This window comes from Sander vitreus, chromosome 7 (assembly GCF_031162955.1).
Source record: "Sander vitreus isolate 19-12246 chromosome 7, sanVit1, whole genome shotgun sequence".
NCBI lineage: Eukaryota > Metazoa > Chordata > Actinopteri > Perciformes > Percidae > Sander > Sander vitreus.
The window spans coordinates 33,188,354-33,213,340 of NC_135861.1; the positions used below are offsets into that span (position 1 = coordinate 33,188,354).

The window sequence follows — 24,987 nt, forward strand, 5'->3', positions numbered from 1 at the left end:
AGAGTGTATTTATGGCTGGAAAGCAATTTACTTAACACACAGATGCACATGCATATCAAAGTTTCCTTTTTTCACATTAAATGACATACAAACAGGCAGAATACAAAAATAAGCATATACAAAGGACTGTACATAGAGTATATGTGCAGAAAGTGAGGTTGTGTTTGCATCAACACTTGGACAGTAGTAGTTGCTGGTCTGGTGCTTTGATAAGACACAAGTGGAACGGCTTATAATGCTTCTCCACTAGTCGGACACTAAAAATAAGAGCTTTTCCAAGCGTTTCATCAGCAGCATAGATGACTAAACACATGTATATTTAAAGGAACTGGAAATCAAACACTGACATTGGATCAAACTCTTTTTAAACACAATTATTCCCATGGGCAACGTCACAACATTTAATGCCGACTGTTATGGTTTTAAATCGAGAAAATATCCCGGGACTCTGAGTGTTTGGGATGAAACTTTAACTGTTGTTGATTTGTGCATTTTGGACTGTTTTTCAAATTCCCATTTGGACCCCCCCACAAGCTGTCACAAGTTAAGTTGAGGATTCTCAAGATGATTAATAAATAGAAAAAAAAACACTTATGTAACACAAATTGATGCTATCTTTTTAGACCTCCCTCCAATCTGGATGATTGGACTTTCTCGGGACTTGATTGAATGATTCTAAACAAAGGGAAACATCACTCTTTGGTTGCATGTAGCTGCTTGATTTAAGGTGCTGCATGCTGATCTATGGCATGGATGCAAAAATTGAAGTGAGCAACGGCGAGGGATGATTCCTACTCACCAGTTTTAGCTGGTTGTGTTTATAGCAACTAAGAGAAGATTAGACTCGATTTGAGAGAAACTGTAGAAAAAGCTGCAGGGGTATGTGCTGTAGGAAAGCAACTGAATTGTAAAAAAAAATAATTGTGCAATAAAACCTTCACCGGTTAGAAAAGAAAGGGAGATCTTCACATACTGTGACTGTGCTGCCCCTTGCTGTCCAAAGATTAATATTGCAGACAGCTGTTATTGAGTCTATCAATAAGTAAGACATTTGTTCTAGCTAATTGATCTTGCTTTTTAAATGAATGTGTTCACGGCTGCTGGTGTATTTCTCTTTAAATGTTTTGAGGTTGTCATGACTCAAAACTATTAGTTAGACATTTGCTCTACTTTAATTTCATCCAGCACGAGGGCCGGGTATCGATTATTTTACAATACTAGTTCCCTTAAAGGGATACCGATACCAATAGAGTACTTCATTCAATGGAATTGTAAATGGAAGCATCTTGCCAACTACATCAAATAGACAATGCTCGACTTCAGCCCACCACAGACTATAGGAGCTGTAGCTGCTGTGGTAGTGGGTCAATCACATGTCGCATGAAATCTGCTTGGAGAAAAGCTTTTTCTAAATCTGGGTACGAATAAGTCGAAATCAAATGCAGGTATCGTTTGACTGGAGAAACTGGAGAAGTTTCTATAGTACTTGGTACTGGGTTATTTCGGTCTATACCTTTAAGGTATCAATAAACGATACCCAGCCCTATCCAGCACCAATTAAATGGAGTGTTGATAAAACAATCTGAGCTCAGGGTCTCTTTAGTCACCCCTTTGCATAGCTTTTGATCATACCGCATGATCTTCATCAGCGGTTGTAGCTTGTCAGCCCAGTTGTCACTGAAATGTAGTTGTTGAAATCTCCACTTTCAATGTTCCTGCTTGAAACAGTCAAACTCCATCTGCTGATGAAGAGCCTGTAATGTGAGCATAAGTTCCAGAGCAGATACCAAATGCATCTTTATGTAAGATTTTTTTGTCAAGTGTTGTTTCAAAAGGTCAAGAATGATAGAATGTGACAGGAGGCAAGATGAAGCATACGTTCAAATTCACATTAAAGGGTAACTTTTTTTTTCAACCTGGACCCTATGTTCTTGTGTCTAAGTGACTCATGGAAACAACAATCTTTGACACTGGTCCAGTATTATATAGATCGCTGAAGTCGGCAGTCAGCGAAAAAACAAGCTACAACGTGCAACTGTAATGGGCAATTGTGCACATTCAATTTACGTCCACAAAAGTGCTTGTTTTGCTGCTGACAGGCTCAAATTATTGATGTAATTGTCTGACAACATTGTAGAAAGGATATCTAAGGAGGACAACCTTTCTGTTAAAGAGTAAGATCCTTTTTTTAAACATAAAAACATCTGTGAAATTGCCATCTCCAAACCCACCAGACTCAGAATGTAAATAAACAGTAATTTTATCATCGTAAAACACACTTCATTCAAAGTCAACAACCACAAAATAAAACTATGAAAAGCCGTTTTTGGTCGTCTTTCCCCTTTTCTAACCATCACAACTCTAGTTTTGGTTGAAATAAATATGTAGTTTACCGATTTACATTTGAAAATATGTTGGCTTTATACACACTAAAAGTATTGATTTTGTAAATGGAGTCTGGGGGGTTTAGCGATAGCGATTTCAGAGCTGCTTCTGGTTAAACAAAGAAGAGTCTACTCTATCTCTTTAGGGATTCTTTCCATAATGTTGTCAGATACTTAGAATAATAATCTGAGTCTGTCAGTGGCAAAAACAGAACGTTTAGTGGACCAAATTGACCCATAAGATGACATTGCAGCCCGGTTCGCAGCTGGATGTCACAGCATTCTCACTCAATACTGGACCGATTTCAAAGACTGTTGTTCTCATCAGTCACGTACAAACATAAGCATAGGAAAATGGGGTCCAGGCTGAAAAAAAGTGTGGAGTCTTAAGTAAGAAAGGTTCATAAAGAAATCTAACAAAGACACCCAAAATGTATTTCTGTAGGAAACTACAACAAACCTTTGAAAATATTCTGTTTTGTTGACTGTAAAACTGAAACTACCAATAATCGCCACTATCCCACTAAATGCTTGCTCTTGTGGGAATTACTGAAATTGTTGGGTCTTTGTAAATTATAGAGTGTGGTCTAGACCTACTCTATCTGTAAAGTGTCTCCAGATAACTCGTTATGATTTGATACTATAAATGAAACCGAATTGAATTTTCTCCTGTCGAAATGCCAAACAAGCTCTGGTTTCAGCCTCCCTAACGTGACAATTTGCTGCTTTTTCTGTTTAGTCAGACAAAAAAGAAAATTAGTCACTCTCCAACTCGTAAGAGCTGCTGTCCAGTTTGGCCTTGAGAGTCTTGAAGTCTGGCCTGTCGTCGGGCTCTAAGCTCCAACATTTCAGCATGAGTTGATAGAGAGAGTTGGAACATTTGGCCGGGGCTGGCATCCTGTACCCGTTGGTAACCTGCTGGTACACTTCCTGGTTGCTAAAGGCTGAGGGAGAACAGAAATAGTGAGGAGAGGTTAAACATGTTGTTTTTCCCACTAAAATACCTGTAGATACACATGGAGGCTTTGTTTTCAATGTATTCCTGTGCAAGCTTTAGTTGAGATGGGGGTGATCTTGAAAATTGATATAATACTACTTTGACTACTAACATGCTTTATGCTTTCAACTCACTACTACATTTAGATTCAATTGCTTTCAGTCAGAGTGTGCATAAGGCCACTCACTGTGTTAACCACACCCTCCACCTTGTGCAGGCATTTGGCATCGAAATTGAAGATTTAATAGTATTTCCGCAGAATCCTTTATTATCGGACCATTCTTTAATAACTTTTGAATTCTTACTACCCGACTATACGAAATTAGATAAAAAGCTTCTATATATATATATATATATATCTTGGGGGAATTACTGGAATTGTTGGGTCTTTGTAAATTATAGAGTGTGGTCTAGACCTACTCTATCTGTAAAGTGTCTCGAGATAACTCTTGTTATGATTTGATACTATAAATTTTATTGAATTTATCCTTTGTCATCGCCAGCACAGCAACCGTACACATCACTCCTAAGGTCAGTGGTGGAATGTAACTACGTACATTTACTCAAGTACAGTACTTAAGTCCAAATGTTGAGGTACTTGTACTTTACTTGAGTCTTTTCTTTTCATGCCCCTTTCTACTTCTACTCCGCTACATTTCAGAGAGAAATATTGGACTTTTTACTCCACTACATTCATCTGTTCCAGCTTTAGTTACTAGTTCCTTTAGTTACTCCACTACATTCATCTGTTCCAGCTTTAGTTACTAGTTACTTTAGTTACTCCACTACATTCATCTGTTCCAGCTTTAGTTACTAGTTACTTTAGTTACTCCACTACATTCATTTGTTACAGCTTTAGTTACTAGTTCCTTTAGTTACTCCACTACATTCATTTGTTACAGCTTTAGTTACTAGTTACTTTACACATTACATTTTCTACACACAAAACACATGTAGTTTATAAAATCTGATGTTTTATTATAAATGTAACCAAAACAATATATGGGCCTAATGTACTGTAAGTAAATGATTAGAAGAGAACAGAGTAGAGATGTTCCGATACAGATACCAGTATCCGAAAAGCCTCCAATACCGCCTAAAACGCTGGTATCGGTATCGGAAGTACTAGGAGTTTATCCACCCATCTGATACCATGTAATTTAACCCTAAACTCCGAAGAAGATCAACTTAAAAATAGTTTATTTATGTTCTTTTTCCGTTATCACTCGCTGTCAAACTGGATAGTAAAAGAAAGTATTACGGCGTTGATTGTTTGCGTTTGTTCATGTTTCACATATATAGTATAAGAGTATAAGAACAATGATAGAAATCATATCACATCCATACAGTGATAGTAGTAAACAGCTGTTAAAAAATGTGTCCTTTACTACAAATAATGATATTGTTTGTTCTGTCTGCCTACAGCCTAAAAAGGTGTCCAAAAACAAAGTATAATTCAAAGAAAGGTGAGAACAGTGGATAAATAAAAGTCCTGAAAGATCTCATCCCAACTGAGGACACACATCCAAGCAGTACTATAGACTGCTGTGTGGCACTGATTGATCAACATTAATCTCTCATGCAGGACTTCGACTCGTTATTTCATCATTTCATATAGTTACTTTTCATCATTGATTGAAAGTGCTATAACTGAAATATTTAACACATCTAATCCAAAAAACATTTAATTCCACCAACCTGGGTAAGGAGCACCGCCACAGGTGATAATCTCATAGAGCAACACACCAAAAGACCAGACGTCTGACTTGTTGGAGAACTTCCCATGGCTGATGGCCTCAGGAGCGGTCCACTTGAAGGGAATCTTTTTATCTTCTGTGATGTAGAACGGCTCCTGGATGAGAAATATTGGTCTTAAACACTGCAGTTTGACTTGATTTCCGATACGACACTCCATATCCCTTCCTCCCCTGTTCCCAGGGTTGTCGGACTGGGAGTGAAAAGGGGACTGAGTACCCAGGGCCCTCATGTGAGGAGTAGGGCTGGGTACCGAATTCAATACTTTTTAGGTACCGACCGAATTGCCTCTAAAGGATCGAGTATTAACAAAATGCCTCCTCATTCAATACCCAATTTCAATACCTAAGGAGTAAATCTCATCAGCGTCAGTGAGCCAATAAGCTTGCAGCATGCTTCTACCAAGATCTAATAATGTCTGTGGTTGGCTGCCTAACCTTACACCTTACACACTGTTACACAGAGAGTAGGGGCTCACGTAGTAGGAGCTGAAAAATACATCAAAGTATTTGTGCCGTATTGTGTAATGTTGTCATTTCTTTTTGTTTTCTTAAATTGGTATTGAAAAAAAGTTTTCTTTAGGAACAGGTATCAAAGTCACGGTATTGGTATCGGTACAGGTATCTCAACATTTTGAACGATACAGCCCCAGGCCCTCATTTATGAAACGTGTGTACGACCTAAAACAGGCGTAGGACGGGCGTACGCCGATTCCTACGCAAAGCAAGGCATTGATCAATTTGAACGTGAGCGTAGGCTGCGATAAAATCTTGTGTACGCAAGTTTTTGAGTCAGTGTGGACGTGCGGTGCAGCATATAATCAGTTTAACAGGAGAAGGAGAAGTCATCAGTTGATCACTTACCAGCAATGGCAGATCTGGCTCTTATAGAGGACCTCTATTCGACGGTACAACAGTGCACACGTACGCGCACAGGCCACGGTGGAGCGCTCCATTGGACTGATTAAGGGCAGATGGCTCATGGTCTTGCATCAGCGGGGGGACCCTACTATACACGGCAGAAAAAATCTGCTGGGGGCGGAGGACACGCGCTCTCCCTCACAGCTGTTGCCTGGCTCTGACTCATGAAAAAAACACGAGTAAAATAAAAGACACTGCATAAACTCCACTACTGTGTGTTTATTTAAATATAGGTAAACCATGTAGGCCTAAGAGATTGCAGTATAAGCCTGTATATTACTATTAGGACTATAGCATACATATGTCAAGGATGTATGAATTAAATAAACTTCAGCTGGAGTCTGATTTACTACGGCAACACTGTTCACTGCATCAGTGATCTCCTTCCATTCCACATTCTTTCTACAGTCTTTAATACCAGTTTTCAGGCTGCCAAATAGTACACACGTTACTGCAAATGAACCTGAGATATCAGGGTTTCAATCTCCACCTCTGAAAAGTGCCGCTTCTCAGCCGGATTACATCTCGCCATGTCGTAAATTGTAGGGGCGAGGCCTCAAAACCCAGAATATATTGGATATTTAAATTACGATCGTTTCCAGCCGCTGCATTTATCAATGTACGACCATTCTTACGCTCCGATTGGTGTGATACCAACGTTTCATGAATCACACGTGAAGCCTGTCGTAAGATGATTTCTGCGCTCATATCTGCGCTGGTTTCTACGTTGATAAATGAGGGCCCTTGTGAGGAGGTCCCAAAAAGATGCTAGAATGAATAGCTGTGGATGTGGGGAGGGACCCATAGAGAATGCCCTTCTACAGGGCCCAGAAGTTGGTGCTACGCCCCTGCCCGTACCTTGATCACTCTGGCCAGTCCAAAGTCGGCCACCTTACAGATGTTGTCCTCTCCCACCAGAACGTTTCGAGCCGCCAGATCTCTGTGGATGCTGTTCTGCTCCTCCAGGTATGCCATCCCATCAGCCACTTGGGCCGCCATGTCAATGAGTGATACAATATCTTGGGCCGGCCCCTCTGGACCTGAAACAGTACAAGAAAATAACAGAGAAAACAATCAGCACAGAGAATCAGACCCCAACAAGGTCTAGATGGTAACCTTAGATTTGTGTCTCCTCGTATCCCTTTTTATTTAACATTATTTGATACATTTTAATTTCGCCCCTAAAATTCTTTATGCGCTCCTTAATTTCATAAAAAACAGAGACTCTAACACTTTACTTTAACCCTCGGGCTAGGGCTGGGCAATTAATCAATATTATATCAATATCGTGATATGATATCACCTTAGATTTTCGATATATATATATAATGTATGTGTGTATGTGTGTTTGTTGTGTTATGGTTGTCTAAGCTACTGGACGCTTAAAATGTATGTTATGTTTATAATAATGTCAAACAGTCATAGCATCAGCAGTGTGAATATCTCAGTCTGCACTCAGCCGTATCATAGCAACAGTACTTAACGCTTTGCTACAGCACAATTTATGGTATAGTGGGCGGAGAAAGGCGCTGATTACCCGATGAACTGCAGGTTTGGTAAATACGACGTAAGCTGAAGTATCACAGCGTGTGCTTTCTGCGGGTTGGCCATGGTGCTGATAACGCTACATTCACAAATGTACGTACATCTGGCCCACTGTGTCCACGTTACAGCGCTTTACTTAGTTTAACATACTTCTATTTTAGGTATCGATATTGAGGTACTTGGTCAAAAATATCGTGATATTTGACTGGTACCAAAGAGAGAAGTTGAAGTAGTAGAGTAGAGTAAATAGTTGAGTTTTTTTTACCTCTGAGGAAGCTGAGCAGGCTGCCTTTCTCCATCAGCTCGGTGATGATGTAGTACGGTGCCGAGGCCGTGCAGACGGCAAACAGAGAGATGAGGTGACGATGGCGGAGACGCTTTAGGATCTGAACTTCACTGTGAAATTCACGGTGGTTCAACTCTGAATCTGAAGGGAGAGAGAAAGACAATATATATATATAAGTTGAAATCAGACTCTGGCTGAAGGACTTTCATGCTCTCACTGTACAGATCAAATGACCATCATCATACTGAACGTAAGAACGGAACACTGACATGACTGTGTCCTCAACTATGCTGAAAGAATGAGACAAAGCTTCTAAAATGTGAAGGTCTGCTGCTGAACTTTTGTTTTATATCAATAAAAAATTGAATATTTCTGGATTTTAGACTGTTGGTTGGACAAAACAAACAATCATGGGACATTTTTTAAAGTCAGTGTTCAAAAGTACCTCAAAATTGGACTGTACAGTACTACTTGGCAGGCCATTATAAGGTTTAGGTGCAGCACCCGAGACGTTTTGGGCAGCACCTTAGCCCTAAGAATGAATGCAACTGAAAGGCTTTTCACAGATCTAATGATTGGAGCTGGCTTCTTTAGCAAGTTTTTTCTTTAAGCTTTTTGAGTGCAAGTTATTTATTATCCGCTCTATCTTTTCCAACGTTTTAGACACAGATACTGAAATAATAATGGCCTAAAAAGATGTGAAAAAGAGACGCAAAACTACCACAAAGGGACACAAACAGACAGGAAAACACTGCTTGGGTAAATGTACTTAGTTCCATTCCTCCACTGATCTCATCGGAGTACCTTTTCCATCATGTTTGTGTCAACGACCTCAAATCTCATCACTTAAATGATGTCACAATCATGATTTACAAACTAACCAAAGGAAACTGACTACAAGTAAATGCTGTGCTTTATTAGATTCAAACAGTATAATCAGCGTTGATCTGTGTCATAAACTACTGATCATACATGATATTAAGAGTCATTCACAGTAAACTGGCCTGAGTTTTTTTATAGTGATACCTGGAAATAACAATAAACCATTTACTTCCTTAAATTATTACTGTAAAATGAGTCATCAGGTTAGTCAGGGCTACTCAACACGCTGCAAGTTGCTTCATGCTTCTAAAATGGCTCAGCCGACTACTCCCACTTTACTTTCTACAGGTGTTGTACAGATGTTGGGTTTCTACCCAACCAGAAAAGGGTTTTACTGAGTGTTGCACAACACAGCAGCAGCCATTTTAAATGAACAATACAACTGGGTATCAATTGAATTCCATACATAAGAAAGAGGTGTATCATTAAGGATTACCATGATGCATATCTCTACATTCTTATTCTGTCTCTCATTAGTTTCACTCAAATGTGGTCTAACATGTTATTGAGTATGCATATTTGCATTCTTACAACAAAAGGAAAGACAACAGAGAGCAGAGAGAACAGCTTCAGTTCCCCGTCGTAAAGAGCTGTCTGACAGCAAGGTAAAGCTGTGAAAATATTCTAAATATACTGTACACTGAAACTAACATAGATTTTTTTAGGTGTCTAAAAACTGTTTAGCTGCACAGTAGGACATAGCTTATAAGCCTGGTCCTACCAGACTCTGATACACTAGCCTGGTCCTACCAGACTCTGATACACTAGCCTGGTCCTACCAGACTCTGATACATTAGCCTGGTCCTACCAGACTCTGATACACTAGCCTGGTCCTACCAGACTCTGATACACTAGCCTGGTCCTACCAGACTCTGGTCCACTAGCCTGGTCCTACCAGACTCTGGTCCATTAGCCTGGTCCTACCAGACTCTGGTCCACTAGCCTGGTCCTACCAGACTCTGGTCCATTTCATTGGTCCAGAGAGTCTGGCCACTCTCCATTGACAAGTGTTAACTTCCTTGAAGGCGGGTACTCTGTTGACGTTTAAAACTATTGGATCTGCCCAGAGCCACTCTGGATCTGCCATAACCAATCGCTAACGTTTGGTTGTGACGTTGGCCTAGCATGGCTAGCGTTAGCCTTAGCCAACTACTTCACCGCTAACGGAGCAAGCTGGAAAATCAAACTGTTCCCGAACCCCGTGGGGAGGAGGGCCACAACATCATGGCCACCAACAAAACTCAGCAGAGATTGTTCTTGCTCGGGCTTTAACTTCTGGATATTCTGCAGCGTTGCCACAACGAACCGAATGGCTTCGCTCGCATCTTTCTTTGCCGCCATTACAGAACTACAACTCTAGCGCACAACCTCACCGTCATCGTTCTCAGCCCCTCCCTCTGTTCGCTGATTGGACTGCCAAAGATTTTGCCGGAGAAAATCCTAGACTATACCGCAAACCCAGACGGAGTACTGAAGGGAAATGAAAATTGAGCGGAAGTACGTAGGAGGACGAGCCAGGCTAATAGCATATAGGGGTGGGGGAAAAAAAATCGAAAAATCATATGTATCATGATTTTTTTGAGGACGATTTTAGAATTGATTCTTTTCCCTAGAATCATGTTTTTTGTTTTTAACCAATTTTAACGGTGCCGCCGATGTTACTGCGTAATATCTGTTATCAGCAAAACCGAGATTATCCATCCATGATCCATGTTATGTTCTTCTTTACAAAGTCAATAAATGTCAGACTGACTGAATGACATGTGATGTCATTCTTCTTAGAAAACGATTAGTTTTTAGAAATGTCTCATGATGTACTGTCTCTAGAAGGGTTTTATTCAACTTATTCAAACAGTTTTTTATAATAAATGAATATCACAATACAAGTCCAATTGGTCGCCCATGTATCGGGAAAGAATCGAATCAGGACGAAAGCATATCGTCCCAGCCCTAATTGCTTATGTGCCGGCCGCCATCTGCTACAGGTAATACACTGAGTAATACACTAAGTACCTCATACAACCCTCAGACAAAACAGACAGTGATTCACGGGTATTCAGCCTGGTTTGACGGATACATTTTACTTCCTTAAAGTGCTCATATTATGCACATTTTGTGGTTCATAATTGTATTTAGAGGTTGTACCAGAATAGGTTTATGTGGTTTAATTTTCAGAGAACACCATATACAGTATTTATTGTACTGCACATTGCTGCAGCTCCTCTTTTCACCCTGTGTGTTGAGCTCTCTGTTTTAGCTACCGAGTGAGACATCTCACTTCTGTTCCATCTTTGTTGGGAGTCGCACATGCGCAGTAAAAACTGCTAGCCAATCAGAAGCAGAGTATGAGAGCGTGCCCTGACAGTAGCTAGGTAAGGACTACTAGCCAGTCAGAAGCAGAGTATGAGGGCGTGTCCTGACAGTACCTAGGTAAGGACTACTAGCCAGTCAGAAGCAGAGTATCAGGGCGTGCCCTGAAAGTACCTAGGTAAGGACTACTAGCCAGTCAGAAGCAGAGTATGAGGGCGTGCCCTGACAGTAGCTAGGTAAGGACTACTAGCCAGTCAGAAGCAGAGTATGAGGGCGTGCCCTGACAGTACCTAGGTAAGGACTACTAGCCAGTCAGAAGCAGAGTATGAGGGCGTGCCCTGACAGTACCTAGGTAAGGACTACTAGCCAGTCAGAAGCAGAGTATGAGGGCGTGCCCTGACAGTACCTAGGTAAGGACTACTAGCCAGTCAGAAGCAGAGTATGAGGGCGTGCCCTGACAGTACCTAGGTAAGGACTACTAGCCAGTCAGAAGCAGAGTATGAGGGCGTGCCCTGACAGTACCTAGGTAAGGACTACTAGCCAGTCAGAAGCAGAGTATGAGGGCGTGCCCTGACAGTACCTAGGTAAGGACTACTAGCCAGTCAGAAGCAGAGTATGAGGGCGTGCCCTGACAGTACCTAGGTAAGGACTACTAGCCAGTCAGAAGCAGAGTATGAGGGCGTGCCCTGACAGTACCTAGGTAAGGACTACTAGCCAGTCAGAAGCAGAGTATGAGGGCGTGCCCTGACAGTACCTAGGTAAGGACTACTAGCCAGTCAGAAGCAGAGTATGAGGGCGTGCCCTGACAGTACCTAGGTAAGGACTACTAGCCAGTCAGAAGCAGAGTATGAGGGCGTGCCCTGACAGTACCTAGGTAAGGACTACTAGCCAGTCAGAAGCAGAGTATGAGGGCGTGCCCTGACAGTACCTAGGTAAGGACTACTAGCCAGTCAGAAGCAGAGTATGAGGGCGTGCCCTGACAGTACCTAGGTAAGGACTACTAGCCAGTCAGAAGCAGAGTATGAGGGCGTGCCCTGACAGTACCTAGGTAAGGACTACTAGCCAGTCAGAAGCAGAGTATGAGGGCGTGCCCTGACAGTACCTAGGTAAGGACTACTAGCCAGTCAGAAGCAGAGTATGAGGGCGTGCCCTGACAGTACCTAGGTAAGGACTACTAGCCAGTCAGAAGCAGAGTATGAGGGCGTGCCCTGACAGTACCTAGGTAAGGACTACTAGCCAGTCAGAAGCAGAGTATGAGGGCGTGCCCTGACAGTACCTAGGTAAGGACTACTAGCCAGTCAGAAGCAGAGTATGAGGGCGTGCCCTGACAGTACCTAGGTAAGGACTACTAGCCAGTCAGAAGCAGAGTATGAGGGCGTGCCCTGACAGTACCTAGGTAAGGACTACTAGCCAGTCAGAAGCAGAGTATGAGGGCGTGCCCTGACAGTACCTAGGTAAGGACTACTAGCCAGTCAGAAGCAGAGTATGAGGGCGTGCCCTGACAGTACCTAGGTAAGGACTACTAGCCAGTCAGAAGCAGAGTATGAGGGCGTGCCCTGACAGTACCTAGGTAAGGACTACTAGCCAGTCAGAAGCAGAGTATGAGGGCGTGCCCTGACAGTACCTAGGTAAGGACTACTAGCCAGTCAGAAGCAGAGTATGAGGGCGTGCCCTGACAGTACCTAGGTAAGGACTACTAGCCAGTCAGAAGCAGAGTATGAGGGCGTGCCCTGACAGTACCTAGGTAAGGACTACTAGCCAGTCAGAAGCAGAGTATGAGGGCGTGCCCTGACAGTACCTAGGTAAGGACTACTAGCCAGTCAGAAGCAGAGTATGAGGGCGTGCCCTGACAGTACCTAGGTAAGGACTACTAGCCAGTCAGAAGCAGAGTATGAGGGCGTGCCCTGACAGTACCTAGGTAAGGACTACTAGCCAGTCAGAAGCAGAGTATGAGGGCGTGCCCTGACAGTACCTAGGTAAGGACTACTAGCCAGTCAGAAGCAGAGTATGAGGGCGTGCCCTGACAGTACCTAGGTAAGGACTACTAGCCAGTCAGAAGCAGAGTATGAGGGCGTGCCCTGACAGTACCTAGGTAAGGACTACTAGCCAGTCAGAAGCAGAGTATGAGGGCGTGCCCTGACAGTACCTAGGTAAGGACTACTAGCCAGTCAGAAGCAGAGTATGAGGGCGTGCCCTGACAGTACCTAGGTAAGGACTACTAGCCAGTCAGAAGCAGAGTATGAGGGCGTGCCCTGACAGTACCTAGGTAAGGACTACTAGCCAGTCAGAAGCAGAGTATGAGGGCGTGCCCTGACAGTACCTAGGTAAGGACTACTAGCCAGTCAGAAGCAGAGTATGAGGGCGTGCCCTGACAGTACCTAGGTAAGGACTACTAGCCAGTCAGAAGCAGAGTATGAGGGCGTGCCCTGACAGTACCTAGGTAAGGACTACTAGCCAGTCAGAAGCAGAGTATGAGGGCGTGCCCTGACAGTACCTAGGTAAGGACTACTAGCCAGTCAGAAGCAGAGTATGAGGGCGTGCCCTGACAGTACCTAGGTAAGGACTACTAGCCAGTCAGAAGCAGAGTATGAGGGCGTGCCCTGACAGTACCTAGGTAAGGACTACTAGCCAGTCAGAAGCAGAGTATGAGGGCGTGCCCTGACAGTACCTAGGTAAGGACTACTAGCCAGTCAGAAGCAGAGTATGAGGGCGTGCCCTGACAGTACCTAGGTAAGGACTACTAGCCAGTCAGAAGCAGAGTATGAGGGCGTGCCCTGACAGTACCTAGGTAAGGACTACTAGCCAGTCAGAAGCAGAGTATGAGGGCGTGCCCTGACAGTACCTAGGTAAGGACTACTAGCCAGTCAGAAGCAGAGTATGAGGGCGTGCCCTGACAGTACCTAGGTAAGGACTACTAGCCAGTCAGAAGCAGAGTATGAGGGCGTGCCCTGACAGTACCTAGGTAAGGACTACTAGCCAGTCAGAAGCAGAGTATGAGGGCGTGCCCTGACAGTACCTAGGTAAGGACTACTAGCCAGTCAGAAGCAGAGTATGAGGGCGTGCCCTGACAGTACCTAGGTAAGGACTACTAGCCAGTCAGAAGCAGAGTATGAGGGCGTGCCCTGACAGTACCTAGGTAAGGACTACTAGCCAGTCAGAAGCAGAGTATGAGGGCGTGCCCTGACAGTAGCTAGGTAAGGACTACTAGCCAGTCAGAAGCAGAGTATGAGGGCGTGCCCTGACAGTACCTAGGTAAGGACTACTAGCCAGTCAGAAGCAGAGTATGAGGGCGTGCCCTGACAGTACCTAGGTAAGGACTACTAGCCAGTCAGAAGCAGAGTATGAGGGCGTGCCCTGACAGTACCTAGGTAAGGACTACTAGCCAGTCAGAAGCAGAGTATGAGGGCGTGCCCTGACAGTACCTAGGTAAGGACTACTAGCCAGTCAGAAGCAGAGTATGAGGGCGTGCCCTGACAGTACCTAGGTAAGGACTACTAGCCAGTCAGAAGCAGAGTATGAGGGCGTGCCCTGACAGTACCTAGGTAAGGACTACTAGCCAGTCAGAAGCAGAGTATGAGGGCGTGCCCTGACAGTACCTAGGTAAGGACTACTAGCCAGTCAGAAGCAGAGTATGAGGGCGTGTCCCTGACAGTACCTAGGTAAGGACTACTAGCCAGTCAGAAGCAGAGTATGAGGGCGTGCCCTGACAGTACCTAGGTAAGGACTACTAGCCAGTCAGAAGCAGAGTATGAGGGCGTGCCCTGACAGTACCTAGGTAAGGACTACTAGCCAGTCAGAAGCAGAGTATGAGGGCGTGCCCTGACAGTACCTAGGTAAGGACTACTAGCCAGTCAGAAGCAGAGTATGAGGGCGTGTCCTGACAGTACCTAGGTAAGGACTACTAGCCAGTCAGAAGCAGAGTATGAGGGCGTGTCCTGACAGTACTTAGGTAAGGACTAGTAGCCAGTCAGAAGCACAGTATGAGGAAGTGCCCTGACAGTACTTAGGTAAGATCTAGTAGCCAGTCAGAAGCAGAGTATGAGGGCGTGTCCTGACAGTACCTAGGTAAGGACTACTAGCCAGTCAGAAGCAGAGTATGAGGGCGTGCCCTGACAGTACCTAGGTAAGGACTACTAGCCAGTCAGAAGCAGAGTATGAGGGCGTGTCCTGACAGTACCCAGGAAAGGACTACTAGCCAGTCAGAAGCAGAGTATGAGGGCGTGTCCTGACAGTACCCAGGAAAGGACTACTAGCCAGTCAGAAGCAGAGTATGAGGGCGTGTCCTGACAGTACCTAGGTAAGGACTACTAGCTCGAATGTGTTTGTTTTATTTTGGTGCCTATCCTGTCCCCCTAGTGTTTGTTTGACGTTTATGCCCTGTGTTGTCTCCCGAGACTGGGCTTTTTCACAGTGTGTACAGGGGGCAGGCAGCTAGCGGATCAAGGAAAGAGGACTACGATTTGAGACAAAAATGAAATTGTGCTGAAACCACGCAGGAACTCATAGTGCACCTTTAAATCTTGACTCTAATGATGTTTCAAAGCCTCCAGTCTTTCATCTCGATTAAGCCTGAAATTGAAATTCTTAACATCAACCAAGCACTTCAGTATCAATCAACAAATTATTGATGAGAAAGCCAACAAACGTTTGCACTTTTCACAAACCAGACTAAATACACAGTAACGGAATGGCACCAGTGGTGGAAAGTAACTAAGTTAATTTGCTAAAGTAGAATTATGAAGTATGGGAGTATTTCCATTTCATGCTATGCTATACCTCTACTTCACCACATTTCAAAGAGAAAGATAGTACTTTTTACTCCACTATATTTATGTGGTAGGTATAGTGCACTGACATTCATTACTGGTTGTAAACCCCCCACCCATCATTGCACTCTGTACTCTCTGCTCAATTGGCCATCATTATCCATACGTAGACTTCTGCACTGGTATAACTTCATCTACAAATCCATCCTTGGATTGCTGCCAACATATGTATCCCTTTACATGGCCACGCAAGCACTGCAGTCACGGCCCGCGCTCCCAGGCCTTCATCACCTTGATGAAAACCCGCTTCATTAGATCAACAGAGATGATGAAATACCACTTTTGATGATCTTGATGGCGACATTAATGTGGTTTTTCCAGCGCCCCCGGTAGACGTCAGCAAAGTAGCCGCTGCCCAGCTCCTCCTCCAGGGTGAACTCCTCTTTGGGGAGTTCCCACTCATCCACCGTAAAATGATTCAAGTCCCGAGTGCTGGGCTTCTTCTGATGGAGGGAACACACATGCACACACTTCATAAAAGGGACACAAATGTCATACATACAAATATTCAAGGGTGTAACTCTGGGTTCAACATTGGGGGAGGGTTGAGATCTCCAACTATCTAGGGCGGTCCCGGGACATGTCTGCATGTATCAAAAAAAGGTAAAAACTTTGAAAAAAAGTGGTCCAAAAAATACTCAAAAAAGGGGACAAAAACATTGAAGAAATTGTCTAAAACGTCCATAAAAAGCCCAGTTTTGATTATTGGGGGGGGGTTGTAACCCCCTTATCCCCCTCGTAAATAACACCCCATCTACAAACACAATGAAGCACGTTCATGTACATCGCTCTAGCAACAACTGTGTTTGAGTGAATTCTCTGTCAACCCTTTTTTTGTTTTGACCAGAAAATAAGAGGAACTAAGAAGCAAGAAGATGCAAACAACCAACAGAGCCTGTCCTACCCTCTTGCAGGAGACTCCCAGTGTGCCGCTGTTGCTCAGGCTGTTTGCGCGGTAGTGCTCCACCAAGTCGATCAGAGAGCTGAAATGGCGGCCCTGCTCCACGTAAAAATTCCTCTCATCTGCTTTGAGGACCTTGAAATGCTTCACCCGACTGCTCGACCTCACTGCAGGAAGATTCACAAACAAGTCTTAAGTTATAGTTTAAGCTGCTACAAATCCAGAGGGACTTTCAACAGTCCAACAGGAATGCAAAGCTTTTATTTTAATGCAGTTACATTTACATTTCAAAGGGTTTGTCTCCTAACACTTTTCTTCCAAGTGTTTCATTTCAGTTTATTGCAACTTGGACTAAAACTACTTTTGAATGTACACATGTTCCATCAAAACAAGTTCCTTCTTGAGACTATTTTACAGCGGCACCGTGCGAAGCTTAGCACCGCCCATGATGATTGTGATTGGTTTAAAGAAATGCCAATAAACCAGAGCACGTTTTTCTCCCATCCCAGCATGCTGCGTGGACTAGCCAGACCCTCCTCCACAGTGCCTTGGAGGATGGTCTGGCAAAGGGAGACTAGTTAAAACGCTGGCGAAATTAGGTTACGATCACAAAATAAGGTCAAGTAATGTGTTGATGATGATGCCCTGGACTCGCTAATCAAAGACTGCATCTCCATTTTCCATCTGGCACAGTGTGATACATCTTTTTATTAACTTATAATTACATTGTTGTATATATGCACATGCTTAAAATGGCATACGGTTTTACTTTTATGTTAGTTCTTGTTTTTAACATATATATATTTTTTAAATTACAATGTGGTCTAGACCAACTCCATCTGTAAAGTGTCCTGAGATAACTCTAACTAATTTGACACTATAAATAAAATACAGTACATACTGCACAGTTTTTTAACTGACGTGAAACTCCCTCCTCCCTCCGTTTTATTTAAACCCTCAAACACCACACGCCTCTTGTTTTGGCTTCTCCACCTCCCCTCTCTCTTCTTATCTTACGGGAAAGAACGTATCCAATGTCATCTTTTGCACTGCGTCGGATGAGGAAAGCACCGTGATCGTTTCCTGATCCCAGCAGGTGGCTTTGGGCCTCATGGCGGTTCATTGTCCCAAAATACCACCTGGTTTAAGACAGAAAGCCATAGATGAAAGTAATTATTAGGAAGTGGTTGCATGGTTTCAAACTTTAACGGTGTGACACTTAAAATAATCATCTGGGATATCTTGCACATGGTAGATCATGTATTCTGAAATCATCTTTTCAAATTTCATTTCATTTATTATACAAGAAAGTTAAAGGTAACATTAAGTTACAATATAAACGGGCCTGACTCAGTTTAAAAACGTGGTTCCTGTTCTGCAGAAACAGAATATTGAACATAGTTCACGGCACATGAGGACAGAAACACATGTACAGGACATTAGCATGGGCTAGACACATACAGACAACTAAAGACAGAAACACATGGACAGGACATTAGCATGGGCTAGACACATACAGACAACTAAAGACAGAAACACATGTACAGGACATTAGCATGGGCTAGACACATACAGACAACTAAAGACAGAAACACATGGACAAGACATTAGCATGGGCTAGACACATACAGACAACTAAAGACAGAAACACATGGACAGGACATTAGCATGGGCTAGACACATACAGACAACTAAAGACAGAAACACATGGACAGGACATTAGCATGAGCTAGACACATACAGACAACTAAAGGCAGAAACACATGTACAGGACATTAGCATGGGCTAGACACATACAGACAACTAAAGACAGAAACACATGTACAGGACATTAGCATGGGCTAGACACATACAGACAACTAAAGACAGAAACACATGGACAGGACATTAGCATGGGCTAGACACAGACAGACAACTAAAGACAGAAACACATGTACAGGACATTAGCATGGGCTAGACACAGACAGACAACTAAAAACAACAATACAGACAGTGCAAACAAGACTTGGACAATACATGACCAATCAATGAGTGCAAGTTTAACTGTTGAGAAGGAACAGTTTGTATGCCTTTATGAAATATGTGATGGACGGTAGTGTTCTGATGTGATGGGGAATGTCATTCCAAATGTTGGTGTATGTATGAAAAAAGGATTTCTGACCATAGTTGTTTTTGTATGTGGGGGGGGGGGACTGGAATGAATGCCTGTGAGACTGACCTAGTGAGGCGTACTAGTCTCATATTGTGTGTCGGAAGGAGTGCAGCAAGTGTTGGTGAGGTGCCATTTTGAATCTGAAAATGAAATGCAATTTGCAGGCTGTTTATGTAGTTCTGGTAAGTCAGAGCGTTTGAGCGTGAGAGTGCAATGCAATGGTGAGACCACTTTGTGTATCTTTGTGTACAAGATCTGGCAATTTACTCTCTGCTGCTCATCAAAACTGCATTGGATTTGACAACAATATGTACCTGTGAACAATCTGGGATCAAGGTATAATGTTGAGTTATCAGAGTATCTAAACATGTCAACGGTCTTCTATAGCAGGTGCAAAGACAAGAGTACAGTACGCAAAATGAAGAAAGCATTGGCTGCTGTTCCAACACTGAGCTTTCTTTCTCAGGTTATTATCTGGGCTCTGATGGTGGCCTGAGGCTGAAGGTAGGGCTGGAACAGCAGTGAATGCATGAAGTCCTCTTGGTTCTTAATCCGAGATATTGGAAGTGACGTCATTGTGTGCAACGGATTTCTTTATAGTCATCTGCTCCAGGCACATTACTGCAGTGTTTACATTACACCCACTGCTACATGTTGCTACATGCTAACGTCGGCCCGTTTTTAAAGGAGGTTTAACAAACTCTGAGTCTAACCGTGATGTCTGGGTTGATTTACCCTGAGATGGAAACTCTTTTCGGTTCCAGAACAGCTGATTAGAGTTCAATCTACTCAGAGTAGGTTGACTCAGAGTTAAGCGCGTGCACCACCACAATAAAAAGGCAGCGTGAATGGACCCATGATATTACAATTCACCATGGCAACAACCACAAACAAAACGGGTCGGCGGAAATACTCATGCGCACATACAGCGAGTTTGAACATGTATTTCGTTAAAAAAGCAACACAGCGGCTGCTGCAAAAGAGAGAGAATTTGCGTGGGAGAAAAGTGCTGCTAGAGTAAATGCGTTGGTTCCAATATAGTGTATTATTTTCATATTTAATCGCAAGTATAATATTGCTGGTGAAATGGTATTGAACCTATATTCTATAAAAGTACTAGGCCTACTAATCCCATTCTGAGGCTGCAGCACCATCATTAACAGAATTATAATCCATAATCTTTTATTTCAAAGGGTTTACGTCATTCACCTGCAATACTGGGGAACTCCTTTTAAATGTCTCTTACTGGTTTGTGTCCAGGGAACACTACACAAACATTTAAAAAACGTTTCAGAGCGAGTCACACTCTTCTGACGGAGTTTTGCTACAGCGGCTTTACTACAATGCTCCGCATCACCAATGTTAACCAATGAAAACATCCGTTTGCAAAAAAAAGTAATTCATTTTAGTAATTAGTAATTCAGGCCTGTGTTCAATGTGTGTGCAACTGTACTAACCCTCGCGGGATAAATAAAGGCATTCTTCTTCTTCTAGTCTGCCTGTTTACAGTTAATAAACCAAGCCTGTTTATGTATGCATGCAGATAACAAACTGCACTCAAATGCACCTGATACAGACTGAATGAATGAATGAGGAAATGAATGAGAGCTGTGTCAGAGGGAGGAGACTGAGGGAAGAAAACCTGCTCCCGACCAGGTTAGGTTCACAGGCTCAGTTACCATAGTAACTGACTCTAAGGTTAAGTTACCATAGTAACTGAGTCTAAGGTTAAGTTACCATAGTAACTGAGTCTGAGGTTAACTTACCTCTCTTTCTGAAACAGCTGGAGTTCCCCCTCTCTCTCTCAGGTTTGATTAACCTCTCTTTCTTTTCCCCTCATCTCAGAGTTAACTATCTCAGAGTTTTCACTAAACCTACTTTCTGAAACGGGCCTCGGGGAAACCTGTAATATTGGTTGCACATGTTGTTAAGTTTCCCCCCAATTTCAGAACACGACAGCTGGAACATGTCGGTTGTGTAGTTTTTGGTTTGGAGGCATTTATTGGTGTTTTTCATGGTAGAAAGTGTTGCTATGCTCCGTTACAGTCATTCCCCAGCTGCAATGACAGACAGTACAGAGGCAGCAAGTGAATAGATGCGGACACGGAAACGCTGACCAATCAGAGCAGTCTGGGCTTTTTCGGGAGGGGGGCTTAAAGAGACAGGTGTCCCTACAGAGCGTCTCAGACAGAGGGTGAATACAGGTGCAGCAGCCATGGGCAGTATGAGAAACATAAAGGGTTTTTTGAACATTAAAGCATGGAAACATGTTCTAGTAGAGCACACACGCAACAAAAACTGAAAATGAGCACAATAGGTCACCTTAAAAATGTATCACCAGCTGTTTTGATAATCAGTTAATAGTTTGTTATTTTGCAAGCAAATGTGCCAAACATTCACTGGTTCCAACGTCTCAAATGTGACATTTTACAGATTTTCTTTGTCATACTGATATGATTATTAATTGAATCTGTTTTGGTTGTGGACAGTTAGTGGATTTCAACATGAGCCTTGAAAATTGTAATGGACATTTCTAAATTTCATTATCAGATCAGTCATTCATGACAATAATCAGTTGCAGCCCTAAAATAACTGTTCTTACTGCTAATCACTGCTAAGTGTTTTAAAGTGGACACTTAATAATGATAAACAATATACGTATAAAAATCACCTAATAAATAACATTTATTGTAATGAAATAAAAACCAGCAACACTTTAATTAATTCCAGCCTACCAGCAGGTGTTGACATGTGAGAATAACCTCACATTACATACTTCCCATTCTGTCGAAGCAATAAACAGAGAGAGAGAGAGACAAAACAAGAAGTGGTGATGCTGGCTGTCAATGTGTTTGACATGTATGAATGATGTACTCTACATTTCTCACAGTGTTGCTTACAACAGAGGGTTGATGGGTGTATGTGATGTAGGAAAGCATGTCCTGTTTGTCATGAAGTTAATGCTGTATAAATGCTCACTTGCTGTTAGAGACAAAGGGACATTAATAGAAGGTGACATATTATGGGAAAGCCTCAAACACACAATATTAAAACATAAATGCGGCCGAGTGATGGACATATTTATTTTGTAGCTTTCAACAGCATCCAAATATATCTTATTGCTAAGTATAGAGTATAATTATCTGTTACTACGGCATCTCTGTAGCTTAATGAGATGCATACAAAGGACATTCCTGTCAGTTTCTCTGGCAACTATCAAACCAACCTGCTCAGTTTGTCACAACATTGAAACATGCGACAAATGCACACATACAAGTCCAACGAGTAGCAGCGCAACAATGTTTATACTTTTACAATTTCGTAAACTTGCAGGTTCCGTTACTGCAGTTCAGCCACTCCATAAAGTGTGTTTAATAGCACGTGTTTACAAGTTTTCAGAGAAATGTAAAAGCTTGAGTTTAACAAGGAAACTCAAGCAAAGTTCTGCTTTTCATACAATACCCTAACACTAAAGCTTTAACCTTATCACTGGCACTAAATCAGACCAGCTTTTGTGCCTTCCAAGAACTCGCACATTTCGGTTTTATTACATAAGAAAATACTATTTCGATCGCAAATTGACTCTTAATCTGGTCAACTAGCCTAATATAATGAAATAGAAATTGAAAAGGGAGTGCTCCACAGTGCTGTGAGTATGTGGACAAGAAAGATGTGCTTGTGTTTTACAACCAGTAAACAGGCATACCCCAAACTGATAGGGTTAGGGTTAACCCTAACCCAAACTGACTAAAAACATATTGCACGTAACACATAACCCATGAAACTATTGTACTATGTGTATTTATTTTGTAGCTTTCAACAGCATCCAAATATATCTTATTGCTAAGTATAGAGTATAATTATCTTAGTTACTACGGCATCTCTGTAGCTTAATGAGATGCATACAAAGGACATTCCTGTCAGTTTCTCTGGCAACTATCAAACCAACCTGCTCAGTTTGTCACAACATTGAAACATGCGACAAATGCACACATACAAGTCCTAAAATAGGAACACATTTTAAAACACACAAATAAAACATTTGTCGCATGTTTCAATGTTGTGACAAACTGAGCAGGTTGGTTTGATCAAGCAGCCTTGATTTAAAGTTTGACAGTGGTAGGGAGACTAGTTTTACCTTTAGTATGTACATTGGTGTTTTCATATCTAAAGATAAAGATAAAGCACAATTTCAAAAGATGGGCTACATACCAGTAACACTAGAATACTCTGTATCTCACTAGGTTAACATGTCAACAAACTGCATTGGCTACACAAAACAGACAGCGTTGTAACCTGAACACAGTGCGATGCGGCTACCAGCGCCAGTTGTTTAGCCGTCAATAGGTGACTGCAAGCCCAGCTACAGGCACTGCCGGATCACGGTGCTTTTAGGGGCCGTGGTAGTAATGTTAGGAGTTTAGCCAGAAAAGGTTAACGTTATGCGGTGATGCGTACAAATCCATTCTATGTGGCAGAATGTGGAAAAAAAATCCTACAATGAATTATATGCAATTTAGGAAGATGTTATATTCATAGAAGACAATAAGTCATAGATGATAATAATCTGTGCCCCACCTGCCCCTAATGACCAGTCGCCACTGAGTATGTACTGCAGCTGTCCTTACAAAGTGCATACTGTTTGGGACATAGAATTGCGCCTTGATCTTTGACCCTGTTGTTCATATGCTGTGGGTCAGAATAGCCAAGAAAGCCTGCTGGCTTATCTGACCAGATGCATTAGGACATCCTGGTTTTTTTTGGCATTCTGCATTTGACATACTATGTATTGGGACATAGCCCACTACATTTTTTTCTGGCATACTAGTATCGTAGTAGCCTATTGGTATTGGAAGCAGGGTATGTTTATGTCCATACTTCCCACAATGCCTCCAGGCGACAAGAATTTCCTAATTTTTTTTATGCTGCGAAGCTTGTAATTAATTTGTCAACAGTGTGCTTGTTTCATGACTTTTCACCATTATTTTGTCAGAATTTAAAAATAATTTCCATTGCATAACAAGTCAAATTGTACAGGCACAATGGTACAGCAAGGTCTGCTGAATTTAGAAATGTTTTGTTAAGTTACCAATGTTTGGACATGAGCAAGAGAAAAAGACTACTTAGAATGTGTTTTAGGATATTTAGAAAAAGTAGGCGTCACCACTCACGGTTGTATTCGTAGGGACTCGGCCCGATCCAGGTAGTTTTTGGGAACGATCCCGGTGTCCAGGACGCACCCGTTCTTATCGATTTTCCGTGCGGTCCACCAGTCCCCGCTGCGGCTGACAACACTGAACAGATCACCCTCATTGAACGACAGCTCATCCACGTGCCGGGACTGAAAGGGCCAGAGCGCCGTGTACATTGAGCCGCTCTCCAGCGGCGGCGGCGGCGGAGGACTGGCTGGTCTCGGTCTCTCCTCCCCGCCGCCGGGACGGCTGCTGTCTTCTTCTCCTCTACCACCCCCGCTTCCTCCTCCTTCTGCTCCTGGAGGCTTTTCGCCGAAAATCCTCTGCCATAGCGCGTCCAGACATGGGCAAGCTTTCCGCAGACACTCACCCATAGATGAGCATGAATGACCCCCTTTCTCAGCCGCCGTGCCCCCGTGTGCCGATCCGAGCGCAGCCGGCTACACCTGTCGGACAGGGGGAGAGGAATCCTCGGAATGCCTTTGCAGCGAAGCTTCTGGGTTGAGCTGTTGAGAGAGAGACTATTACTCAAAGGACTGTCACAAACTTCCTGATTCCTATGAGAAAATGCACGAGAGCCACGCCTATTATCTGACAGACGAGTCATAAATCTCAGAAATGGTTAAGTTATAAATCCCATAAAAACGTTGTTGATCATTCAGTTTACAAGCTACCCAACAGTAAATAAAGTCATTTAAATGAGCTCCACCTTTACCAGATGCAACATTAAAGTGATGAGCACAATAATAATGCAATCATTTAGTATGTATATTCTAAAATGGGCCATTCTGCATAATAAGTACTCTAAGTTTTGGTACTTAATTGTGATGCTAATAC

The 24,987-nt window shown here is 42.8% G+C and overlaps 1 protein-coding gene and 1 long non-coding RNA gene across 2 annotated transcripts in view; one reads left to right on the plus strand and one right to left on the minus strand.

Moving 5' to 3' along the window:
- The window catches only part of LOC144521411 (uncharacterized), a 39,601-nt gene that overhangs the window by 957 nt on the left and 13,657 nt on the right, over positions 1–24,987 (plus strand). The window lies entirely within an intron of this gene.
- Positions 7–24,704, minus strand: ptk6b (PTK6 protein tyrosine kinase 6b). The gene is made up of 8 exons (XM_078255974.1): positions 24,130–24,704; positions 17,824–17,945; positions 16,810–16,973; positions 16,183–16,348; positions 7,867–8,028; positions 6,915–7,096; positions 5,080–5,233; positions 7–3,328 (listed from the first exon to the last, which is right to left on the minus strand). Exons 1-8 carry the CDS (start codon positions 24,522–24,524, stop codon positions 3,141–3,143), a joined length of 1,533 nt encoding a protein of 510 aa, XP_078112100.1. The 5' UTR covers positions 24,525–24,704; the 3' UTR covers positions 7–3,140.

Excerpts from the sequence above, each read along its gene's own strand:
- ptk6b (XM_078255974.1), bottom strand. The coding sequence starts at position 24,524 with ATGGGTGAGTGTCTGCGGAAAGCTTGCCCATGTCTGGACGCGCTATGG. Across the intron at positions 16,349-16,809 it reads TGGGAGTCTCCTGCAAGAGG|AAGAAGCCCAGCACTCGGGA; the intron begins GTAGGACAGGCT and ends TCCCTCCATCAG. Across the intron at positions 7,097-7,866 it reads CCTGCTCAGCTTCCTCAGAG|GTCCAGAGGGGCCGGCCCAA; the intron begins GTAAAAAAAACT and ends GTACTGTTTCAG.